The 23,458-nt window shown below is 46.2% G+C and overlaps 1 protein-coding gene across 2 annotated transcripts in view; it reads left to right on the top strand.

Annotated features, from left to right (window-relative positions):
- The window catches only part of GUK1 (guanylate kinase 1), a 55,780-nt gene extending 32,717 nt beyond the window's left edge, over positions 1 to 23,063 (top strand). Inside the window, exons 3-8 of one of the 2 annotated variants that reach the window (XM_074946430.1) lie at positions 3,651 to 3,692; positions 5,303 to 5,399; positions 14,420 to 14,555; positions 16,070 to 16,154; positions 18,273 to 18,358; positions 19,702 to 23,063. In XM_074946430.1, coding sequence (XP_074802531.1) covers positions 3,651 to 3,692; positions 5,303 to 5,399; positions 14,420 to 14,555; positions 16,070 to 16,154; positions 18,273 to 18,358; positions 19,702 to 19,737 — 482 coding nt within the window. In that variant the 3' untranslated portion in view covers positions 19,738 to 23,063. Of the gene's footprint in view, positions 1 to 3,650; positions 3,693 to 5,302; positions 5,400 to 14,416; positions 14,556 to 16,069; positions 16,155 to 18,272; positions 18,359 to 19,701 lie in introns of both variants that reach the window. The other variant, XM_074946429.1, reaches the window with a different exon arrangement.
- The last annotated feature ends 395 nt before the right edge of the window (positions 23,064 to 23,458 follow it).

The raw sequence follows: 23,458 nt of genomic DNA, 5'->3' as shown, positions 1-23,458 counted from the left end.
AATGTGGAGAACTGTGAATGCTGACTTTATCATATATACTTTTCTAGTGCCCAGATACTAAGGTGACTGGCACTCACCTAAGATAAGGAGTTAGATAATAGATGAATACCCCACGGCTGGATCATTGCTACTGGACTCTGAGTAGATGACCTGTGATATAATCTGTGCTTTGTCTTTATTGATGTAACAAGAAGATGATGTTTATTTGCTTGTTTCCAGTAGCATTCTCCGAGTGGTAGGTGTTATACAGACATACGGGAAGGCAGTCTTTGCCCCAAAGTGATTACAGTCTCTAAAAGATATGTATTACTTGAAGTTGTGATATTCAATTTCAAATGAAAAATGTTTAAATGGAACAGGATAAATGTAACCCTCCCATTTACAGGCATTAAAATGTATTTGATTGATAAAGCCTCTATCACTGGATACGCTATCCAGGAAGTTGTGCAAGATTTAAAAGTTAACCCAAATCTCTGACCCTTTGGTCCAAAGAAAATGAATCCAAAAAAGAAAAGGGAGGAGCTGATTGGAAAGAGGGGAAAGCCAAATGCCTAACTATGTGCTGGTAGTTACAAGAAGGCCTTGTGCTGAGCCTTGAAAATGCCACGGAGGAGTTCCAGAGGACATCCTCAGAGGCAGAGGAGTTCCACAGACAAGGTCCTCATGAACACCCTGTCTTGGCCCAGTTTATATGGAACCTCAGGATCGAGACTAAGGATAATCCAGATGATCTTCCTTGCCTGAAAAGTCGTGTTTTAGGTCTAGATTGAGGGCCTTCTCTATTAGCAACCAGACATAGCCAATTTCCAGTCTAGAATGCACATTCGTATAGCCCAGTTCTCTTGGATCATTAACTGCTTTCTTTAAACCGATTTTTAAAAATCGTCTTTGGAAAATGTGGTTCTTTTTTTTGTGCTCTGTAATTTTTAAAAGAACGACTGTTGAATGTTAATGATGCAGATTCTCAGACTGTAACTTGGGTGAATTGCATTCTGAATTTCCAGAGGATGGCTAGGCTTGAATTTCCTGTCTTTTACACAACCTGTTCACCGCAAAACATGCGGTTAGTACCCACTGCCTTAACTGACCACTTAGAAGTATCTTCAAGACTTTGAGAACAATGGCATTCATGTTGAAGTCCAGCTCTGCTGGGTAGCTTATTTTTGCTGGGACTTTGGGTGGTGTCTTTAGATCTACTTATCAAATGGATTTTAACTGCAGTAGGAATTTTCTGTACCAGTAGCTTGGAGGCTGTTGGCAAAATCCTGGCCCCAGACTTCCACAAATTCCTCTCTGAATGTTGTGACTTTCAGAAAAGGTTTAAAAGTGCTTGAGACTAAAAGACTTTAAAATGTCTCCTTTTGATACACGTATAATGCTTCGTTTGTCTCTAGCAACCCAACAAAATCTCACATCACAAAATTCAGCACAGAAATAGACTTTGTCTGTCCCCTAGGCTGCCTCTGAGTTTATAATCCGTGCACAGAAGCTTATAGATGAGACTACACCCTTCTTTTGATCAAGTCCATTCCAATCAGTGTGAAATAAGTCATTCATACTGTGTTCCATGCTGACTGCCACAGGGTGTATCACAGTTTCCAGAGCACATGATAGCATAGGTGGTAGAACTAGGGGTCCTGCTGCACCCCCTGGCTTGAAGTAGTTTCCATTATATACAGAGTTTACAGTTTGGTTCAATGACTCTCAGTACCCCACTATACAAATTGTTCCAGCGCCCCTGCATGGTAGTGCTTCAAAATAATTTATAGTGGTCTCCATATGGATTCTAACTTGGTCTCCTATCTCATTCAGGACTTTGACCTTATTCATTAAATCTATCTATATGAGCACCTCACAGTCTTTTGAAATGAATTTATCCAGTACTGTGGGGTAGGGAAGTAGAATTATCCCTGTTTTACAGAGGGGGAACTAGGGCACAGGAAGACTTAGGCCTTGTTTAAACCTAAAACGTAGGTCAACCTAGCTACATCGCTCAGGGCTGTGAAAAATTTCACAAGCTGTGCAATTTAGTTAGGTCAACCGAAGGTGTCTTCCGTCGACCTAGCTACTGCTTCTCAAGGGGGTGGATTTACTACAGTGATGGAAAAACCCCTTCCATTGCTGATGTAAGTGGTGTAGCTACAGCAGTGCTTGCAGTATGTACATAACTGTAGAGGGGTTGGCCAGGGCTCGTCCCTCTCTGGAGTGGCGGGGAGCCACACTGCCTCGCTACTTCCTTCCAGCTGCTGACAGGGAATTAGCCTGGCTGCAGGAGTCTCTCCCCATGGCAGCAATAGAGGCAAATACAGACAGACAGTCATTTGCGCCCAGCCTGTGGTTGGAGGCAATTACGAGTCAAGGGCTCAGGCCCTTAGACAGGAGCTGAGCAACAGTTTATGCAATTAGCAGGCCCAGGCCTGGGTTAGGGCGGGCAGCAGAGAGACAATGGCTCAGGCCCTCAGGGGGCTGAGCAAACGCAGGTAAACAACCAGCCCAGGCTCTTGGCTCAGAAGGGCCTGGGAGAGTTGGGTGGCAGGGGGGACGCAGGCCCACCCACTCCACGGTGTCCCAGCCTGGGGCCCTAACAGCGGCAGAAGACCAGCTGTTGAGTCAGTGGGGATCCTGGCCACAACACACTGACACAGGCTCTGGGTGTGCTGCCCCGGGCTACTTCCAAACTCCCACTCTGGAGGTACCTGGGTCCGGACGGTGTCCTCCAGGGGGTCCAGCACCATGGGCTCCTCTGGATAACTGGCGAGGGGCGGGGCAGGCCAGGCAGCTCCTCCAGGGGGTCAAGCACCATGAGGTCCTCTAGGTAACTGGCGAGGGGCAGGCTGGGCAGCTCCTCCAGGCTCTGGTTGGCATCGGGAGTCGGCAGGTCAGGCCAGTCCTCGGGTCCGCTGCAAGTCATCAGGGTCTCCCAACCAGGAGCTAGGCCAGAGGTGTCTGGCCTCTCCACCAGCTGCCTCCCAAATGAGCTCTGGGGTCGGGCTTTTATACTTCCTGTCCTGTGCCTTGACCTCTGGGGGACTTCCTGTCCTCCTCCCACTCTGGTGTCAAGAGGGGCTCGTCCCTCTCCGGGGCTGCGGGGAACCATACGGCCTCACTACAATACCCTAAGGGCTTGTCTACACAGGAGATTAATGCACAGTTAACTAGGATGTGAATTTAAAGCACAGTAGCTACTCCACACTGACTCTGTCAGGCAGTTTATCTTAATGCACTGCTGAAGTTTATTAAGCTAATGAGCACAAGGCATTCTTAGTGCACAGTAAGAATGTTTACATGGGAAGACAGAGCAGAGTAGCTAATGCGGGCTTTTTCCCTGCATAGACAAGCCCTAAGTGATTGTGCTGGAACAAGGAATTGTATCTGAGTCTCACAAGTCCCAAGCTAGCACCCTAACCACTGGACCATCCTTCCCCTCTACAAGCAATGATTGAATCATCTAATAATACCTGCTTAAAGCAACTAGAAACAAGTGATGCAAATTGGGTCCAGAAACTTTGATCAGATTAAACAGAGAATCAAATTACCAAGTGATCGAATTGAAGCCTGTGTATGCTGCTGAGTAAGTGGCTTTGTATTGCTTTTACATTATTTTATTCTTGGGTGAACTACAAAATTACAAAGATTGTGTTTGCTTACAGATACCACAAGGCAACCAAGAGTCGGAGAAGTGAATGGCAAAGGTCAGTGTATTGCACTTGTGTGTATTGTCAGATTAGGCAGGGCTACTGCTCTGAGAATTCTGGACGGCGTTTCCTGCTATATAAAAGCTTGCAGAACCTGAGAGGAGTAGCCAGTTTTGCTGGTAGACAATGAAGAGCAAACAAGGCTTGTAACCAATAGATAAGTACATGTTTGAGCAAGTTTTGTTGTTTATGGGCACGTTGTGTGAAAGTTCAGTTGTGGGGAATCAGGCCTTATTTACTTAGCATTTATGGAGTGTATTTACTTAGTACGGGTCCAGTAACAGTGTTTTACACTTACATAGGACCTTTCATTCTGAATGATCCCAAAGGGTCTTATAAACTGAAGATACAAACTATACACAGGGATCACTTCACCTTCAAATGAAATGCAGCTGCCACTGTAGTAGGAGGTAGCAGCTGTGTAATAGCACACAGCAACCTTACACAACAGTTTAGGACAGGATGTGCCTAAGTGCTGAGTACTTAGCAGCTCTGATTAACTTCAGTGGGAGTTACTGGGTGCTCAAACCTTTTGAAAATTAGGCCACTTAGTACCTACCAGTGGATTTAAGAGTGAAACTCTAGACACCCAGTTTTGAAAATCTAGATCTTAAAGTATCAGAGGGGTAGCTGTGTTAGTCTGGATCTGTGAAAGTGGCAGAGAGTCCTGTGGCACCTTCTAGACTAAAAGACATATTGGAACATAAGCTTTTGCGGGTGAATACCCACTTCTTCAGATGCATGCATCTAAAGAAGTGGGTATTCACCCACAAAAGCTTATGCTCCAATACGTCTGTTAGTCTAGAGGTGCCATAGATCTTAAAGGCCACTGCTAATAGTAAGGCTCTGGATTTCATCCCTGATCCAAGAGCCTTGCGTCCAGTAGCACAGAATAGAACCTGGAGCCCCTTCCAAAAAGCATTCTAGGGCCATTGTTTTACTACTGACTTGGAGGGAACCGTGTAATTTAATTCAATTGCCAGAGCAACTGAGGTTTAAATGCAGCGACATTAGAGTCAACCCAGCACCAAAAAGCATCTGAAATGTCTTACTGGTGCCTTTATGCCTGGATAGCTCAAAAAGGTCCACATGAGATTTGTACCTACTTTCCCAAAGGAAAGTTTACCTTTCAACTGAGAATAAGAAATTTCAGCCGGGGCGGGGGACTGGGGGACACAATAAGCCTCTAAAAATAGGCACTTAGCCTGAAATGACTTCTCATCTATTACTGTAGTGTGTTGTAAGCAGGGCACTGTAATGAGAGAGGTCACTGGAAATCTGGAGAATAGAAGAGGCAACGTAAACAGCAGCGACAGTATATCTAGCCAATTATTAAAGATGTATTGGAAATAACTACATACCACGAGCCGGATTCGGGGATCCGTTGTGTTTCTGATTGTGGTAACCAAGGGCCAAATTTTTAAATCTGAGTGCCTGAAAACTAGGCACCTAAATAAGCACTTCGTTGCCTAACATAGGCATTTAGGTGCTTCAGTACATTTTAAGTCCCTAAATGTGCACACTTGGCCCTGAGCCTTTATCTTGTTCTAAGTCAGATGAAAGCTGCACACTGATATAGATTTGTTTTTCAATATTGGTGGATCTAGAGTACCACTTTGTGACCAGAGAACAAATGCAGAAAGAAGTTGATGCTGGCAAATTCATTGAGCATGCGGAGTTCTCTGGAAACATGTATGGAACAAGGTATGTAACTGTTACGCTGTATCCAATAGCTCATGTGGACTGCGGATTGACATTTACTGGCTACTTGTGTTCTGCCCTGAGATGATGGGGAAATATTTTAACATGCCATGACACTATTCTCTCCCTAGTCTAAGCTTTTCACTCTGGCAGCATGTCTGCTATTAATTTTATTCTGTCACTAGTAATTGGTGACATTCACCCTTGTGCAAAAGGTGAGTATCGGGCGTGTGCAACACTCAAATTTTGCTTAAGCCCCAAGGTGTGAGTGCAAGATGGTTCATAGTGCTCATGCTGGCCCTTCACAGAGGTGAAATTTCACTCATACAGAATGTTTACAGTGCTCTCCATCTTCAAAGTGCTCTACAAAGATTAATTAAACAAAGTGGGACTTAGATCCTGCATTCACTCCCTGTGCTATCCAATGGCCTGAGTGTGATCAAATCAGTGGCGAAAGGAAGTGACACATGCCTCAGTCTGGTACAGTAACACTTACAAATTAATAAATTCTCTGTGGTGTTGGCACCCTGTGATTAGGATTAAAGTGTAAAGTGGATTTTAAAATAGCATTGCTACTGGCATAAAAGTGATCATCAGTGAAACACTAATTAAGCTGCAATATAAATTTAAAAGTCAGATATCTTACATAATACAAAATCTCTGACAATTATTACAGCACAGATTAGATCCGAATGGCAAAAGTAAAATACGTTCAATTGTTTACTAAAATACCAATTCAATAATAGAATGAGTTGATTTTAAAATTGCAAATACCTTTTAAGGGTGAACTGAAATGCTTTAAAAATAAATGCAAAAAAAGTCTAAATTTCCAAAATGACTAGTGATTTGGAGGGCTGAACTTGACAGTTTAAGGAGATCTGCCTTCTAGAGATTGGGTGTTCAGCATGTTCTGAAAATCAGGCCCCTTTAAGGTGTCTCAATAATTGGGGCAACCAAAATCACACATCCCTTTTAAAAATTAGTCTTAAGATTCTGAGTGATCAGACTGCATTATCAGAATATAAAATTACAGATCAATACATTTTAAAACAAAACAAATGAAAATGATTTTCTCTCACTTTACAGTATCTGCCTACACTTCAGTTCTAGTTTCTGTGTCTCTTGAAAGATTAGACATTATTTCCCTAAAGCAACATAAGGAAGGCAGCTTCCTGCTTTACTCTAGCTTTTCTGATGTCATTGGCTTGCACAGGAGGAACACGTAATCTTGACCTTCGATCTCAGCCGTTAGAAACCTTCCAACTCACCTTGAAGGAGAAACCAATTTCAAGCCTCTTGAATCCATGGATTCAGTCTGCTAAGGAGAGTTTGCCTTTGAACAGGATTTTCTCTTTAATCCAGGAAGCCCCTCTTCTGGGATATCTCTCGGGGAGCAAGTTGAGCTTACCAGCCGCAAATGGCAATGGCTGCTGTTTGGTCAGGAGAGTATAACGCAAACTCCTCTTTCTGGGGAGGCATTGTGCATGGGCCAGACAAAGATGTGGCACTCAGTTGGGTGTGATCGGTGTCAACTTTTAGGACCCTATCTGCTCATACATGAGTTACCAACTAAAGATTAAAAGACAAATGTCATTACAGAGTGAAATGCAGAGTTTATTTTTTGCTCTTTTATGTCAGTTTAACTCTTTTCTGAGTAAAATAGGAAGGAGAAGGGGAACAGTGGAGAAAGAACTGGGGAAAAGATAGTGAGTTGAACGGGGATGGGCAAGAAGAGCAGGAGAAGCCAGTGAAACAGGAGTTCTGTTTCCTCCCCTCTGTGGAGGAGGTGGTTGTGAAGAGATCTGACTGTGCCACCGTGTTCTGCCATCCCGTTTCGATCTCCAGCACTAGTGCCGTTGCACATTCAATACTTTTCTGGAAGAATTCAGTGGCCAGCTGTTAATTAGGGACTAGCTGTGGCTCTTCCCTCTGAGTCCGAGCCCCAGCCCAATGATAGGGATGCTGTGCTGAAACAAAATGGAGGGCCTTTCTGTTTGTGGTTGTTAATGATCTCAAGGCATTTATTTTTTGGGTAGAGGTGGGTCTCTGGCTGAATTCCCACTCTGGTAACACATCTTGGCTACTTATGTGTCCCCTGCAGTTTCAGTTAGATCAGTGGTTCTCCATTTTTTTGGGCTCAGGACCCATTTGTAAATGTTTATGGCCTGTCACGACCCAGTAAATAGTCTGGGGGTGGAGGTCCAAGGGTGGTTTTGGTCAGATCCTGCCCCTGGGGGGAGGTCAAGGGGTGGTTGGGTCCTGTCGGTCACTCACCCCACAGTGGTGGCTCCTGTGCTATGGGGCTGGCAAGGCATGGCTGTCATCTTCGGGTGTTGCAACTTATGGGGTTGCAGCATCGCTCAGGTTTGGCCTCGCCCTTCTTGACTGGACCAAATTTGTGGGAATGGAGCTGTGACCTGGCTCATGGGGTTGCAGTGCCACTCACTCAAAGTTAGCCCACCTGGACTCCCGTTGTCATGATGGCTGGGCTAACCCTGAGTGGTGCTGGGACACCAGAGGTTGCAATATCTGGATCAGGGAGGCAAGCCCAGCCAGCCCCGTGGGACAGGAGCTGCCATGCGACCCTTTGAAACATTCTGATGATCCAATTTTGGGTCTGGACCAACAGGTTAAGAAACCCTGAGTTAAACTAAGTATTCTTCCCTTCCTGTCCTAATCTGTTTACATCACGTTAATATGCCCTACTATACAGCTGTCATGGTGCACCCCAGAGGCAACTGCATCTTAGCAGTGGGGAAGTATGTCCTGTATGTACGCTATATCGGTGTGTGTTTAGGCACGCTTCAGAATCAAAGGTGCTTTGTAGTAGTAACACAATGCCCCTCAGGTTTTCCCAGCATAGAGACTAAGGTTTGTTTTCTCCATTTCCCCCCAAAATGCTCCAGACATGATCCGTCAGACTATTTAGAGCTGGGTCCTAAGCGGTACTGAGCACCCACAGTTGTCAGTGCAGTTACCGTTGCTCAGGACCCGGCATGTCCTAGAAGTGCTAAGCGATGTTACTGTTCGTTGTTGTGCTGCAGGAGCATCTAGGAACCCCAGTCGTGGAGCAGGACCCTGTTGTGTTAGGTGCTGTACAAATACAGAATATAACTCCGGCAAAGCCTGCGTCTGATATCTGAATGACGGCATACCAGGAACTGCTACTGCAGAATGGGGCTGTTCACGGCTGGGTTGAGCACAGGCCTTTTCATCCAACGACTGTGAATGTGACTCAGTCCTGGGATCATTAAACTTGACCAAGAGCAATGTAAGGGCCACCTCCTTCTCTAGAATACTTCCATTCCCTCCCACTAGTTTTCTTGGAGATTTAAAATCATCTAGTGGCAACCTTTGTATAGACATAAACTTATTTCCAAACTATTCCCATCCCTTCAGAAACAGCTCATGCTTCAGTGCAGACCTAGGGCCAAATTCAAGCCTGGTGGAAGCGAGTGCAACTTTGTTGATTTCGTCCACTGAGCTGCTCATGCAGAATCTGAATTTTCCCCTTCACCTTTTCTCCCTAGATATCGCCACCCTTTATGCACTCTGCTTTGCCCATCTGTGTACATTAAGGAGAAGATATTTTAAGTCCGACAGCTGCTTTGCTTTACCAGATATTTGTAGGTTCATTTCTACTGCACACCTTTGGCCATCTTATGAATGCAAGGATTGCCAAGTACTGAAATACGTGACTATACTTACCTCACCTAGTCTGGTGATTAGTCTATCTCCAACAACCGCTAATGCTGTGCTGTGGATACAAGTTTCTTCCTGCCCCATGTCTTACTGGCTTATGCCCTGAAACATGCTGATGCCATTCTTCATACAATATTGTACATTTCTAGAACACCTTTAATCCCAAAGCAATAAAATCAATACTGAAACGCAGCCTTCTTTGAGCTGCAGCCAGCTGGTGCGTACACCATGCTGGCAGGGAAAGGAAATGTTAACTGAGGAAATCAGGAAAAACCTCAAGGCTTACTAAAAAGTGTGGTAGAAGAAAACAGAGGATTTAAGGCCATATCCAAGAGATCTAATCCTTTCATGACTGAAAGCTTTTTCCAAGACATTTTGGTGATGGGAAAGATGTAAGAACCTGAACCAAAGAGAAATTAACTTACTCCAGGAGGTGTCAGTCATTTTGAAAAACAAACTCATCCACAAACACCGCTTCTCTGACCAGAAGGGCTAAGATTTTTCAGACTAATGGTTCTGGATGCTTAATTGGAGACCACTTAAAGGAGCCTGTGTTCCAGAAAGTGCTGAGCACCCACTCTCTGAGAATCAGGCCCCTCTTAGATGCCTCAAGGTAGGCACCCAAACTCAGTAGTCCCTTTGGAGAATCTTGACCAAGATCTTTGCTGAGTGTGTGCATGCCACTCTAGGGTCCAGTAATGTGAGGTGCTGAGAAATCACTAGGAGTGGAAGAGACAGTACCTTAGGCATCTCATGTGCTTAAATCTGAGGATGAGGGGAGAAAGCATCTTTGCATGGTTAGCGTTAGAGCAATTTTTGTGGATTTGTGACAGAAAGCAGTCTAAGCCATACCTCTAGTTGCTAACATCTTCCGCAGTTTGGGGAGGAAGAAAGGAGAGCTGCAATCCAGCACAGTCAGTGAGATCGACATGCAAGGCAAGCTCGTAGATCTCCGTGTTTGTATAGTGTGCAGCAATGATGATAAGGTGGGTTTAAAGGCTTTAGGACAGGATTAATGTGGAAATCCCAAGAATAACTTTGAAAGCCGGGACTCGCGTCACCTGCTGCAGCAGGATGGGTCTTGCTCGCGTCACCTGCTGCAGCAGGATGGGTCTTGCTCGCGTCACCTGCTGCAGCAGGATGGGTCTTGCTCGCGTCACCTGCTGCAGCAGGATGGGTCTTGCTCGCGTCACCTGCTGCAGCAGGATGGGTCTTGCTCGCGTCACCTGCTGCAGCAGGATGGGTCTTGTTAAATCCGTTCCTAACTCCAGCTTTCTGCTCCAATTTGTTAAAACAATTCTGGGAAGAGAAAGTGTCCTCCTTTTCCATCTGTCCTAGGTATTTGTCTGGCCCCCATCACCGTAGCACCTCACCATCTTTAATGTATCCTCACTGCACCCCTGGCTATTATCCCTATTTTGCAGGTAGGGAACTGAGGCGCAGAGGGGCCAGATGGCTTGCCCAAGGTCACATAAGAAGTCTGTGTTGCAGCAGGGAGTTGAACCCAGGTCTTGCAAGTCCCAGGTTAGCACCCTCACCACTGGGCCATTCTTCCTCTCCATTTACCGAACAGGAGCTTGTTTTGCCTGTGTGTGTCTGTGATCGGTACGTGTGGCTTGAAGTTAGACTTCTGGATGTGAGGTCTGTCGTTCTGAAATCATGGCAGTAATCACTGCAAACCTGTTAAAAGGAAACAGTTAACGCTCTCTCTCTCTCCTCTTTTCCACCATTCCCCAGCTGGTACAACACCTCACAGTTCCTTCGGCCTGAGATGGGGTTTGTCCTCCAGGCTTAAGCTTAGGTGGAGCTATACGATGCTGCTCCCTCCGTCTCTGTGACGTGGGGCAGGTATGACTGGAAAGTGCTGGGGGAAAGGGAACTGAAAGAAGAAGTGGGGGAGAGAACTGGGTGGGAGTTAGTGGGAGAAATGAGCAGGGCAAAGGAGAAATATAATACCCAAGTAAAATGAGACACAGGAAGAGGAGGTGGAAAGGGTTGGGGGGAGAGCAAGGGGAAAACAAACAGGAAATAGATGATGATTTAAAAAAAAAGTGCTCTTGTATAGCACTCTTCCATCCATAGATCTCAAAGAGCAGTCCCAAGAAGAATGGAATCATTATCCTCATTTTGATGATGGGGAAACTGAGGTGTAGAGGGAAGAAATGTGTTCCCGACAGTCACCCCGCAGGCCCGTGTCAGAGCTCAGTGTAGAACCCAAGACTTCCGAGTCCCACTCCAGTGCTCTAGCCATAGCCAGCACGCTGACAGGTAGGGAACACCGTGGTGGAGAATCCCAGGTGCAGATTGGTTAGAGGTGGGGTCCTCCAATCAAAGCAAGTTGGGAACCACAGCGCTAATGGGTTTCACTGCTCCCGGTGGAATCAGAGCTCATCTAGGGAGACCTTGCTTCCACCACGATATCCTTGGCTTAGGGGGACACCCCAGCTCGGGAAACAGGATTCCCTAGGAATCATGCCCCACACCTGGCTGGAGTGAGCTCACCTCATCAATCCTGCTGTGGGCAGCCATGGCTTCACTGTCCTAATTGGCTGCTATCCTTCAGGTGTTGTGGCAGAAGAGGGTCTTGGGAGAGGAGGAGGTGATAGGGACTGAGCAGATCCGTTCAGGGAGATAACCCACGTGTACGAGGCACACACACATTGGTAGGAGGAGTGGACAGATGGGCTGGCAATCCATGGTAGCAGTAACCCAGGTAGGGAAGAGTATGATCATTCGCATCCAAACCGTACACCCAGGGAGAGGACGTGAGCAGTACATAGACAATGGGGGGACAAAACCAAACAGCCACACCCATCCCCTAGAGGTTGTTTAGTCTTATCTTGTCTCTGTAGTGCTATCCTGACAGTTTGGCCGTGTAACTGAGAATCAAAATATGGACGGAACATTAGCCAGGTCACCCATCTACTGAAAGGTCAGTTGGATTTTTTTCAGTCAGGTTCCGTTTAAGTCATGAAGTTCATACGCAGTAAGTGTGTTACTGGTTAGAACTGGGAGAATTATTCTTACTATAACAATTTAGGAGAATATATGCTGCATTCTAGCACACATCTTGTTAGGATTGGTCACTTTTACATAAAAAGGGCATGCTGTACGGGCAGATACTGACAAAAGGAATGCTTGGTCTCACACACACACACACACACACACACACACACACTCTCTCTCTCTCTCTCTCTCTCACTCATATATATAATATATATATATATATATGAAACAGTCCACACGCAGCTTGTAATCAGATAGCGGACTGGACTAGCGGACTTCTTGAAGTCCCTTCCAGCCCTACATTTCTCTGATTCTGTGAGCACCTGTAGGGAGGGCCTGGGATCAGGGTTGGGTGGGGTGGGGCGAAGGTTCACAAGAGGAGCTACAGCGTAACCTCTCTGGGAGAGTATGGAGGCCTTCTCTAAAGAGCTGTTCTTTCTCTTATCCTCTGTTGCCACCATGTGGCCATTCAATTTAACTAATTTAAACCCTCCATAACCACCTCAAAACATTTTCTCAGGTTTTCTCCTCCTATTCTTTATCATTTGTAGTACATGAGTGCCTAGGAGCCCAAGCCATGGACCAGAACCCCATTGCGCTAGGTGCTGTACAAACACAGATGGTCCCTGCCCCAAACAGCTAACACCCATTTATTATAGGATTCAGATTAGTTTTTCTTTATGCATTCAGATAATTGAAGTCACTGCTCTTTAGATGTTAGTTTGTTCTAAGAGGATCATAGAGAGAGTTTGGAGGGAAGGTCAAAGCATATCAGGTGCAGCCCACAGTGTGGAAAGCATATGATTATCTTTGCCGGTCCAAAGGAAAAATATTTTAATACTCACCTTCTTAACTTGGTATCTTCCAAGACTGGCAAATCCTATGAAGGGTACTGCACTCTTCAAGAGAATTTGTTAGTATGGAAACTTGTGACCTCTTATAGAGAAGTAACCTTGTTCAGTGGCTTTTCTTCCTTAGTCCAAGCATCTGTGATTCATAAGATTCCAGGGCCAGAAGAAGACCGCTGTGATCATCTAGTCTGATCTCCTGTATAACACAGGCCAGAGAACTCCCCCCCTCTCCCCCCCCAACAAAGAATTCCTAGAGCAAATTTTTTAGAAAAAGCATTGTCATGGTTTAAAAATGGTCAGTGGTGAACAATCCATAAAAACCCTTGGTAAATGGTCCCGCCAGTTAATTACTTTCACTGGTAAAAATGTATGTCTTATTTGCGTTCTGAATTTGTTTAGTTTCAACTTCCAGCCATTGGATCGTGTTCTGCCTTACTTTTGATGTTGTCACCCTTCTAGTCCTTCGGGATTTGTATGGGCTTTGGTGTTTGAGCCTCTCCAATGGAATGATGTCATTGCTAGCCTGTAACTAAGATGCTCTGTGTTTACCTCAGTGGAATGCAATGCCATCTCGTTAGCCATTTCCACACACTTAATTTCTCTTGATGTAGCAATATGCACTTGTAGGAAGCTCTAGGCACCTATATGATTTTGTAAGAATATGTCAAATTCTGTGGTCTCAGCCCACAAAATCTAATTCTCCAGTGCCCACCATAAAACTCTTCCCTCTTTGCCAGCCCCTTGTGAACAATTTCTTCCCTCAGTCCCCCTTTCAGGGCGAGCCTGGGAGAGAATAGCGATGCCTTCCAGCTTGCCCTGTAGGCCAACATATGTGGGCCCTCTTGGAAAAGGGGGTGGAGGAAATCTAGAGTTGGGGACCAGTCACTGAGACAGTCCTGCTATCCGCCCCCTCCTGTTGAATCCAAAGAGCTGTGATCAAGTCCCTTGACAAATTAGAACTGCTACAGTTTTCCATGAGGAGATAGAGGCAATGATTAACGAAATGCGTACAAATAATAATGCCTGGTTGTTATACAGCACTTCTATCTGTAGATCTCAAAACGCTTTCCAAAGGCGGTCAGTATCATCATCCCAATTTTACAGCTGGGGAAGCTGAGGCAGAGAGGGAAAGTGACATGCCCACGGTCTCCTAGCAGGGTAAGCTAGGAATTGAATGCAGGTCTCCTGAGTATAGTGCCCTATCCACTAGGCTACACTGCCTCCGTTTCTGAACTTTCCACTTCTAGTTCACTCACCTCACTCTTGTGACCATGTGGGCGACACCTCTAGGGACGGGGGCTGGGAAATATCAATGCAAAAGAGAACGTCAGTGGTGCAGCATAGCTTGTGAACGGTTCTTACTGCACGAGGAGTAGATAGCTAAGATTCCCTGGCTCTCCCTGCACGGCATCCCCACCTCAGTGTGTCCAGTAACCAACTTCTTCTCCCCCTTCCCCACAGTAGAGCTGCGGTGCAGGCCGTGCAGGCACGGAACCAGATCTGCATCCTGGATATCGACTTGCAGGGCGTCAAGAACATTAAGAAAACTGACCTGAAACCGATCTACATCTCTGTCCAGACTCCGTCCATAGAAGTCTTGGTGAGTGAGCCTCCTTTCCCATGTCCTCACTGTGCTCTTACTAGGGGAAAGTTACCTTGGGGTCTTTCCAGCAATAGCAGAAGATGGTCCAATTAATGGATGAATTCAGTGAGGCGATGAGAATTTCCTGCCTCTTCTCCATTGATCAATTTACTATATAACCCACAAAACAGGTAATGGCTTTTGATCAAACCTCTGCCTATCCTCTCTCCTCCCTGCTCCTTGTGTCTCATACTCCTCCTCTTGGCTTTGTGCATGCTCATCCTTCTCTTTAAAAGGCTCCATCTCCCATGTTCCTTCCCTTGCGTCTCTCGGATCCTCTTCGTTGTCTGATCTTCCCATCTGCCATGTGTCTCAGCGCCTGCTTGTGCTTGAAGCTGTGTTCATGTTAGTTTGCAAGATCCCTAGGGCATGGCCTGCCTCGGTCCATGTTTAGGAAAGCTTTGTGTTTATGATGCTCTCTAGGGTTATGAGGACTTCAGTAACCATCTATTACAGTAAATCCTAGTGAGGCTGGTATCATGGGGTAACACCATGGAACTCTTATCTGTGGTCTCACGTGTCCCCATATATTAATGAATGTATCCCCATAGCTTCCCTGTGAGGCTGAGAAGTATTGTCACCCCAATTTTGTAGATGGGGAACTGAGACGGGGATAAAAGTGACTCGCCCAAGGTCACACGGGGAGTCTATGAGAGAGTCGGAGATTGAACCCAGATCTCCTGAGTCCCAGTCCAGTGACTCCGACAAATCATCCTTCCCAGACTTTTTCTTCTGTTTTGTTACCCTAAGTCCACTTTGTGAGCGGTGTTTCTCCTTAAGAAGAAGAAAGGCCAGGCAATGAGCTGCTGTCGCAAAATCAGCTCCAAAGTGTCGCCTAACAGCTGCCATTTATACCTCCGTGGCTGTTCCGTGGGCAGTAGTATTGCAAGAAGCAGCATAGTCCAGTGGCCTGAGCACAGGCCTGGAAGCCGGGAGCTCCTGAGGTCAAATCCCAGTTTGGACAGATTTGCATTGTGGCCTGGGGCAAGTCACTTAACGGTTTGCTAAAGTGGGGATATACTTCCTTACATCCCATGGTATATGTGAGGCTTTATTGGTCAAGGCCAGTACCCACAGCCGGCCTCTTGATCTATTCCTTCTGGCCAATGGACAGCACGGTGTCACCCGGCTCCAGAAACAGCCATGTGCCAGGGGAGAGGGGGTTTGAAATGACTTCCTGTTCTCTGCCTGTGGCACATGAGTCTAGTCTTCTGTGGGCTGTGACACTTTGGTCTCATTCCAGTTGTTGGGTTTAGCGTATGGGTGCTGGGTGGCGTTGGTGGCCTGTGATCTACAGGAGGTCAGGCTAGACAGTTGGGTGGTCCTTTCTGGCCATAAATGTGATGTCTGTGACTTGGAGCCTTGTGAGGGTGGTTGTGATGGCAGTAATGGGACTTGAGGGCCGGAGCCGACTGTTCTCCTCCAAACGGCGCTTGGAATGTGCATTTACACTTGTCGTCTTTGGGCTGTAGGAAAAGAGACTGCGTGAAAGACAGACGGAGTCCGAAGAGAGTCTCCAGAAGCGGCTGAACGCAGCTCGTGTAGACATGGAACTTAGTAAGTACAGGAAGCTCGCACAGACACAACCCCAGCGGGGACTGGGGGTAGGGGGAGGGGGAAGGCACGTCAGAGTTTTTGGCGCCCTGTCATACGCAGATGTCTGGCTCCCTGTCTCAGGGGTTTATGGAAGATCCGGCCAGATGAACTGACCATGACTGTTTGGCAGCTGGGAGCTAATTGCAGGGGGAAGAGGGGATTCACTGCCCTGGACTGACGAGGAGGAGCGGGGCCATGTCACCACTTAAACTAGCATGGAAATCACAGCTGTAAAGACCTCACAGGCTCCGGGTGTGTTTGTGAGAGAAAACACCTCAGCCTTCCATTGTCTGCGTAAAACCTTAGGCACTAGAAGCGAAAATCCTCCTCTCCGGTCCCTTCCCCCTCCCTCTGAAAGAGCAGGAGCCCTGATTCCCTTCCCTCACCCCTTGGCACAGCACCATGGGAAAGATCCCCTCCCCCTTACAAGCGGGTAGGACCACCTAGCCCCTTCCCACCTCCCCTCACTCCTCCAGACCAGTTCTTCCCATCCCTGGCTTCCACTCCTGTTACATCCTCCCTGCCCCCAGTCCCAGGCATGAGGGGGATGGGGCAGTTCAGTCTCAAAGATGCTACGAGGTACTAGGGCCACTGATGTACTGTTCAGCATTACACTTTTCTTAGTGCTTCAGGGTTTGTGTAGAGTGAGTCAGGCTTGTTGGGATTTTTGTTGTTGTTTTTTTTTAACGGTACCAACCACACCATGAAAATACTTTGACAGCTGTTAATGCGCTCCAGGGTGGCTGGGAGCACTAAGTTAAGTTTCAAGATTTTAATTTATTATTAAGTAAAGTGAATTTCACTTTTTAACAGCTTCCCTTATTTCTATCTTAGGTCCTTATGTGGCCCCCATCAGGGTAGTATCCGAGTGCCTCATAATCTTTAATGTATTTATTCTCACAACACCCCTGTGAGGTAGGGAAGAGAAGCTATCCCCATGTGACAGATGGGAGAACAGAGACATGGTGAGGTGAATGACTTGCCCAAGTTGACAGTCTGGTTTTTTTGTTTGTTTTTGTTCTGTTTGTACAGCACCTCGCACGATGGGGGTCCCAGTCCATAACTAGGGCTCCTAGGTAAATAAATTCACACAGGTAGTCTGTGGCGGAACTAGGACTTGAACCCAGGTCTCCCAAGTCATAGGCTAGTGTTCTACCCACTGGACCTCTTTCCCTTTAGTTGCATAGAGTTGTTTAAAAGGAAAATCCTAGAGTTGCCTCAACAAACTTTATTTTTGCCTTTAAATTGCTGATCCTTTCCTTGTTCTAGCCCATCTTCCACATCCACTCTTACCTGGGAGAATCCTGTGTAGTTTTTCAATAATTCTGGGGGCCATATAGCAGTCAGTAACAGAGTAATGGCCATTCTCCTGCTCTTCCAAAGTCTTGTATTTTCATCCTCTCTATTTCCTACCTCTGGTGATTGTTTCACAATCTGTTGGATTTAGCTCCTTCAGACTTCATTTATGTTGGTCTTAGTTTTGTAATGAGTTCAGCAGCAAAGCAATGTTCGTAGTCTCATCCGTAACATCTTATGTCTCATCGTCAACTTAATTTTCAGAATCCTTCTAGGTCATATAAGTGAGTCTCTCTCCATGCCATGTGTTTCCTTTTCTTTTTGGTTTCAACTAAGCTCCTGTTTGTTTAGGATCCTCCAAGAAATTTTGCTTTCCCCTTAGGGAGTGTATGCAGAATGTGCTCTCTCTCAAAAATATATGCTCTAGCTCAACCAGAAGATATGGGCTTGATGCAGAAATTACTGAGGGAGGTTCTATGGGCTATTATGCAGGAAGACCGACTGGATGATCATAATCGGCTCTTCTGGCCTTAAAATCTATGAATCTGTGCTACATTCAGCTCTTAGCCTGATGCAGTCTTAAGACTAGACTTGATCTAAGTAGAACGCAGCATGCTCTCCTATAAAACTACTTCACAAGGATAGCTTGACAGAGGAGATGATTAGCAGTGGCTGAAATAAAATGAAAATGTTAAGAGTCCGCAAGAATTAGAGTCCCAAAAAAGGAGGCAAAGGAGCCAGCGTTCCTTTCCTGTGTTCTAACTCCTGTTTTGATTCACTTAGGTAATGAACCTGGCCTCTTTGACTTGATCATCATCAATAATGATCTACAAAAAGCCTATTCTGAACTGAAGGAGATTCTTGCAGAGGTAAGTCATTTAGGGCTCTTCTGCCTTGGGTACAGTCCAAGCTATTGTAAATGGAGAGTCAACTGTTAAAGAGCATCAGAAGGAAATGCTTGACAAACATTCCGTTTCTGAGAGAAGGCAAAGTTGTAGCTAGGCATATAGGCTTGACAGTAAGATGTCTAAGCACATACCTAACTTTTTAAGTATGAGTAGTCCCATTGGCTTCCATGGGATGCTACTCCCATGCTTGACATTAGGCATTTGCTGAAGTACCTTGCTGACTCAGGGCCTTAAAGAGGGAACTCTGGTATGCAGAGGTTTTTCTCCTGATCCGGGACCATTATTTGCAAAAGTTTACCCAGGGCAGGGGCCATGTCTTCTGTTGTGTTGGACTGGGCCAAGCACAGTGATGCTAGTCAGAACATAATCAGTAAATGCAGTGACCTTCATGCACCCAAAGCCAGGACCCAGTGGTTGGCTTCGTGAGCCCTAAAGGTCACTGCTGAAGCAGTTACTTCTGAAGATTGGACATGGGTGATATAACAAAGAGCAGAACTTTAAGCTTTGCAGTTAGGCTGGGAGAATTGTATCTTGGAAAGCAGGGCCTCTGAAAAGGACATAGGGGTCCTGGTGGATAACCAGCTCAACACAAGCTCACAGTGTGATGCAGTGGCTAAGAGGGCTAATGGGATCCTTGAATGTATAAGCAGAAGAGTTTCAAGTAGGAGCAGGGCAGTGGGGTTACCGCAATGTCTGGTGTTAAGTGAGACTCTTGTGGAGTTCTGTGGTCCCCGTTTCAAAGAGGATGGTTGAAGAATTTGAAAGGGTCCAGAATAGAGCTACAAGAATGATGCCAGGTCAGAAAAATCTGCTTTATAATGAGAAATTTAAGACTGTTAATCTATGTATTTTAATAAAGAGGATGTGAAGAGGTGATATGATCGCGGTCTAGAAGTACATGGGAGAAGATGTTGGAAAGCTGAAGATGTTTTAACCTAGCAGACAAAGGTGGAACGAGATCTGATGGCTGGAAGCTGAAGCTAGACAAATTCAGATAGGGAGCAAAGCACGCGTTTTTAACCCTGATGGTGAGAGAACCATTGGAACAATTTACCAAGAGATATGTTGGATCATGTGAAGTCTCTTTAAATCCAGACTGGATGTATTGCTAAAAGGAATAGTCCATTTCAACCATAAAATATGGGCTTGATGCAAAGGTCACTTGATGAAATTCTATGGCCTATTCTATGCCAGAGGTCAGACTAGATGATCATAATGATCCTTTGTGGCCTTACAATCTATGAAGCTATGAATTATTTACAGAGAGCAATACACGATAAATCATTTTCTTCATCTGCTTGCAGGAAATCCAGAAGGTCCAAGAATCCAAGAAGTCCTGAGTTCAGTCTGCTTGGCTGCCATTCCTCACGTGCTTCACAGCATTCTGTTCCAAGAGAGACATTCCCTTTAGCCTGATTCCCTTCCGAGTTACTATGACATTTATATTAAAAAACAAACGCAAAACCAACCTTATATTTATATTAGCCGGGGCTTCTGCTACTTGTGTGCACGTGCTAAAACGTCCAATGCTCTTCTAGGTTTGCGTGGAGATTCCAGGCAAACAGTCTGAAAGTCCCTGTACTGTATTTCCTGAACAGAATTATTCTGAATTCATTTGTATTGCCTGATCATAGATACAGCCCCATGCTGATACAATCCATGCGTGTAGTGTGTGAAACTAAGCAGTAGTCTCCTCCATAGCATTTTTTGGTGGATACTCCCTTCCCACCCCTGGGCTGCCTGCACCAGATGCCGCCTGCAGAAGGGAATTGCTTAGTATGACCTGACCTGGCTTTCAAATGGGTTAAAGTGTGCAGTGGCATCAGCTAGCCTGAAGTGACCAGCTGAGAGAAGAGATGCAACTGAAAAGGAAAGAGAGGGGCTGAAGAGCAACTCGGAACAAGGGTGGAGCAGAAGAGAGGACGGTGCTAACCCTGGTGTCCCGCCCTCCCCTGTCCCCCATAAATGTTCCACTAAGCATTGAGAGCTCCTACTCTTTCCCTTTTGTCCTCCCATTAGGCCAGTGGCTCCAGCCACCACTCCTTTAGGTGTTTAACATTCTCAGCGAGTCTCTCTGCTTGATCTTGATGCTGCTGCTGGCTAGGGCTCGTTTCAGCAGAGCTTGGGTAGCTCCAAACCTCAGGCCTCGTGCTCAGGACTTAGGTGAACTGCTGGGGTTGCTTGAAAAAACTGGAGACCCGCTTAATCTACCAAGAAATAAAATCACATCCTGACTTCTCCTGGCTAAAAGGAGTTCCTAGGGGAGCAATCATTCAGCACCTGCCTGCCCTGCAAGACTGTGGGGTGTGGTCATATATGTTGTTCTGTATGAATGCAGCGGTGGAAAGGTTTGGGTGTTCCCAAGTTCAACTCTCTGGGGAATTTCTTTCCAGGCTGTGCAGCGCTTTTATTCCTGGAAGAACTGACAATGCAAGGGGACATTTTACATAACAGTTTCTGAGCTCTCTCTGCCTGCTGCCATCCTGTTCTAGTTGAAGGCTTTGAAACTTCAGGGTTTCCCTTCAAATTGAACATCCTAGAACCAGTTTAATTCTGAAACATCCAAACCATTTTACACCTTTTCTCCTTGATGGTTTTCCAAAAGGAAGAGTCGTGGTTGCACCTACCATTCCCCAGATTATCACCCTTCCCCGCCACCGCCTACACCCATACGGTGAATGGTAGAACAATAACATTCATTTAATGTCCATTTCCTCACAAAAATTGCATGTGATCTGACAAATACCTTCAAAGTTGAAGCTTGGCGCAGCGTGGTTTCTGGGAGGTTGTTCATTAATTCCAAAGTTTTTGCTTTCAGGCTCTTCCCAACATGGACTGGGGTGGAATTTTAAATGGCACTCGGCACCAAAAGAATTAGCAATATCATCTGTGCTGGGCCCTAACAACTCCAAGTGTTAAGAGGCTTAAATGCGTATGTCATGGAACAATGAGGACTGAAATTCTGCTTTCCCGTCGTTGCCCTGAATCTGCAGTCAGAAGAGCTCTACGTGTTAACTGAGTGACCTCTGTATTCCAAAAGAACTGTATGTGTCTTAGGAGGGAAATTTCTCACTTATGAAATAATGAAGCATAGAGGGTTAGGGATAGCGAGGTGGTGGTAAGAACATGTGAGCCCTGACTACCCTAATGCTCCTACTAGTGGTGAATTAAAGGTTTTGTTTTGTTTTTTTTACTTTAATTTTTTTGCTTGTGCAGATGCAGCCTGACTCTCTCATTGGCTGTGTGTATTATTCTGTCCTTGGGGTTCCTTCTTCCTTGAAAGTGCCCTGGGAGATGTGAGCATAAGGAGATTCTGGAAGCCAATGCTAAAAGGTTCTATGGCAGATATTACAGCCATGATATAAGGACCAACAGCTGCACCAGTGATATTTCCCATGAGGCCATCCTGTGTTTCAGGCCACGCTGTCCGTGCTGGGATCCTACAAACTTTTCCCCTATTGCAATCAGATTGCCTGATGGGAGTTTACTCTGTGCCTGACCTATATCAACACAGCAGGAAGCCTCCATGACCTTAAGCAGTTCAGATAACCCTAAACCGTGCACTAACCCCACTATACAAATCCCCCTCATTGATAAGCGGAAATTCCACTGCTTCCCCAAACGGGGCCCTTGAGACATGGTCAAGGGTTCTGATATGTTCCAGTCAAGAGAGAAATGCAGAAATAACGGGTGATGTACAAAGCTGGTTGCTTAAATGAAGAAAACTGAGTGAAAAGAGCAGGGTGTAGGTGTTTCCCTGCAACCCAGCCCGAGCCATGGCACTGGCCTCAGGCAAGAGAGTGGGGAAAGGAAACTAGTTTGTGTGCCAGCTACCATACCGAAGAGAGTCAGCAAACAGCACTAAAGATGAAAAATTAATGTTCTTCTCTCTATTCCCCATCTGCCCCTTTTAATAGTCAACAGTGGTAGTAAGACAGGTAAGAAATTCCCCCCTCCCACCCTTGCAATATCTATTTTTCATCTGAGCATGTTCCTCATTCCAGGGCTGTTTCCTATAGAGCATCATCCTGGACGTGGTGGTAGGGGATGGACTAATGATCTAATAGGTCTGTCCCAGCTCTGCTGAGTCTGATCTGATGCTATTCCCTTTTTCCCCTCAAACACCCTCTGAACTCTCATGGTGCCAGACCCTCTACCTAACTCCTTTCATTGCATTGGGAAATCAAGGAGTGGTAGCTGCCTAGGTGCCCAGGCCTCAGCTCTCTGTAGGGACTTGGGCATTGCAATGCTGAGCGTCCTGGCAGCTGACGGTTAAGTGCCTGGAAAATCACAGCAACGTGCTGTGATCCAGGAAGCTGTGTTAGGCACCTAGGCTCCCTCTGCAATGACGAGGGAGAGAGAGGCATCTTAGAATGCAGTCTACAAAAGCCAGCATGATAAGCCAGGAGCCCCATAAGCTAGCCACTGGCCGATGCAGACCAGAGAGGTGTGTGCTAAGTTCCGCTCCTGTCCGGGAGAAGCGTGCCTAACGCTATGCTCCCTGAACGGGAACCCATCCCCTGGAGTCAGGTGATTTAGGTGCCTAAGTAGTTTCTGATGTGAGTTCGATGTCTTCCTCGCTCTGCACAAAAGGCAGGGGGAGGGGCTGCTGCTACCACCCATCTTATATTTTTTAGCCCCGTAGTTGGAGTACTGGCCTGGGGTGTAGGAGAGCCGGGTTCAGTTCCCTCTCTCTTCCAAAAGGGGTGAAAGGATTCAAACAGGGGTCTCCCATGTCTCAGCTGAGTGTTCTAACCACTGAGCTGTGGTATATGCTGATGGGGTGGGAAGCCCTCCCTCGATCTCTCCTGTTGAAACTGTTTCCCTGTGGGATAACTGATGATTGGAGCAGGGGACTGGCCCCTGCGTCTCCCATCTCCCCAATGGGAGCACTAATCACTGCGGTTACAGTGTCATTCTCACATTTCTTGTCTCTCTGGCCCAATGACTATTTAACAGGAGAGCATGAGGAAGTCCCCATCAGAATGCCCCATGACTCAGTGGTTCAAGCCCTCATCTGCGTGGTGAGAGACCCTTGTTCAAATTCTTTCTCCCCCTCTG

This window comes from Natator depressus, chromosome 2 (genome assembly GCF_965152275.1).
Source record: "Natator depressus isolate rNatDep1 chromosome 2, rNatDep2.hap1, whole genome shotgun sequence".
NCBI classification, from domain to species: Eukaryota; Metazoa; Chordata; order Testudines; family Cheloniidae; genus Natator; species Natator depressus.
The sequence above is the reverse complement of the archived record's forward strand: the minus strand, read 5'-3'. Positions and strand labels throughout refer to the sequence as shown.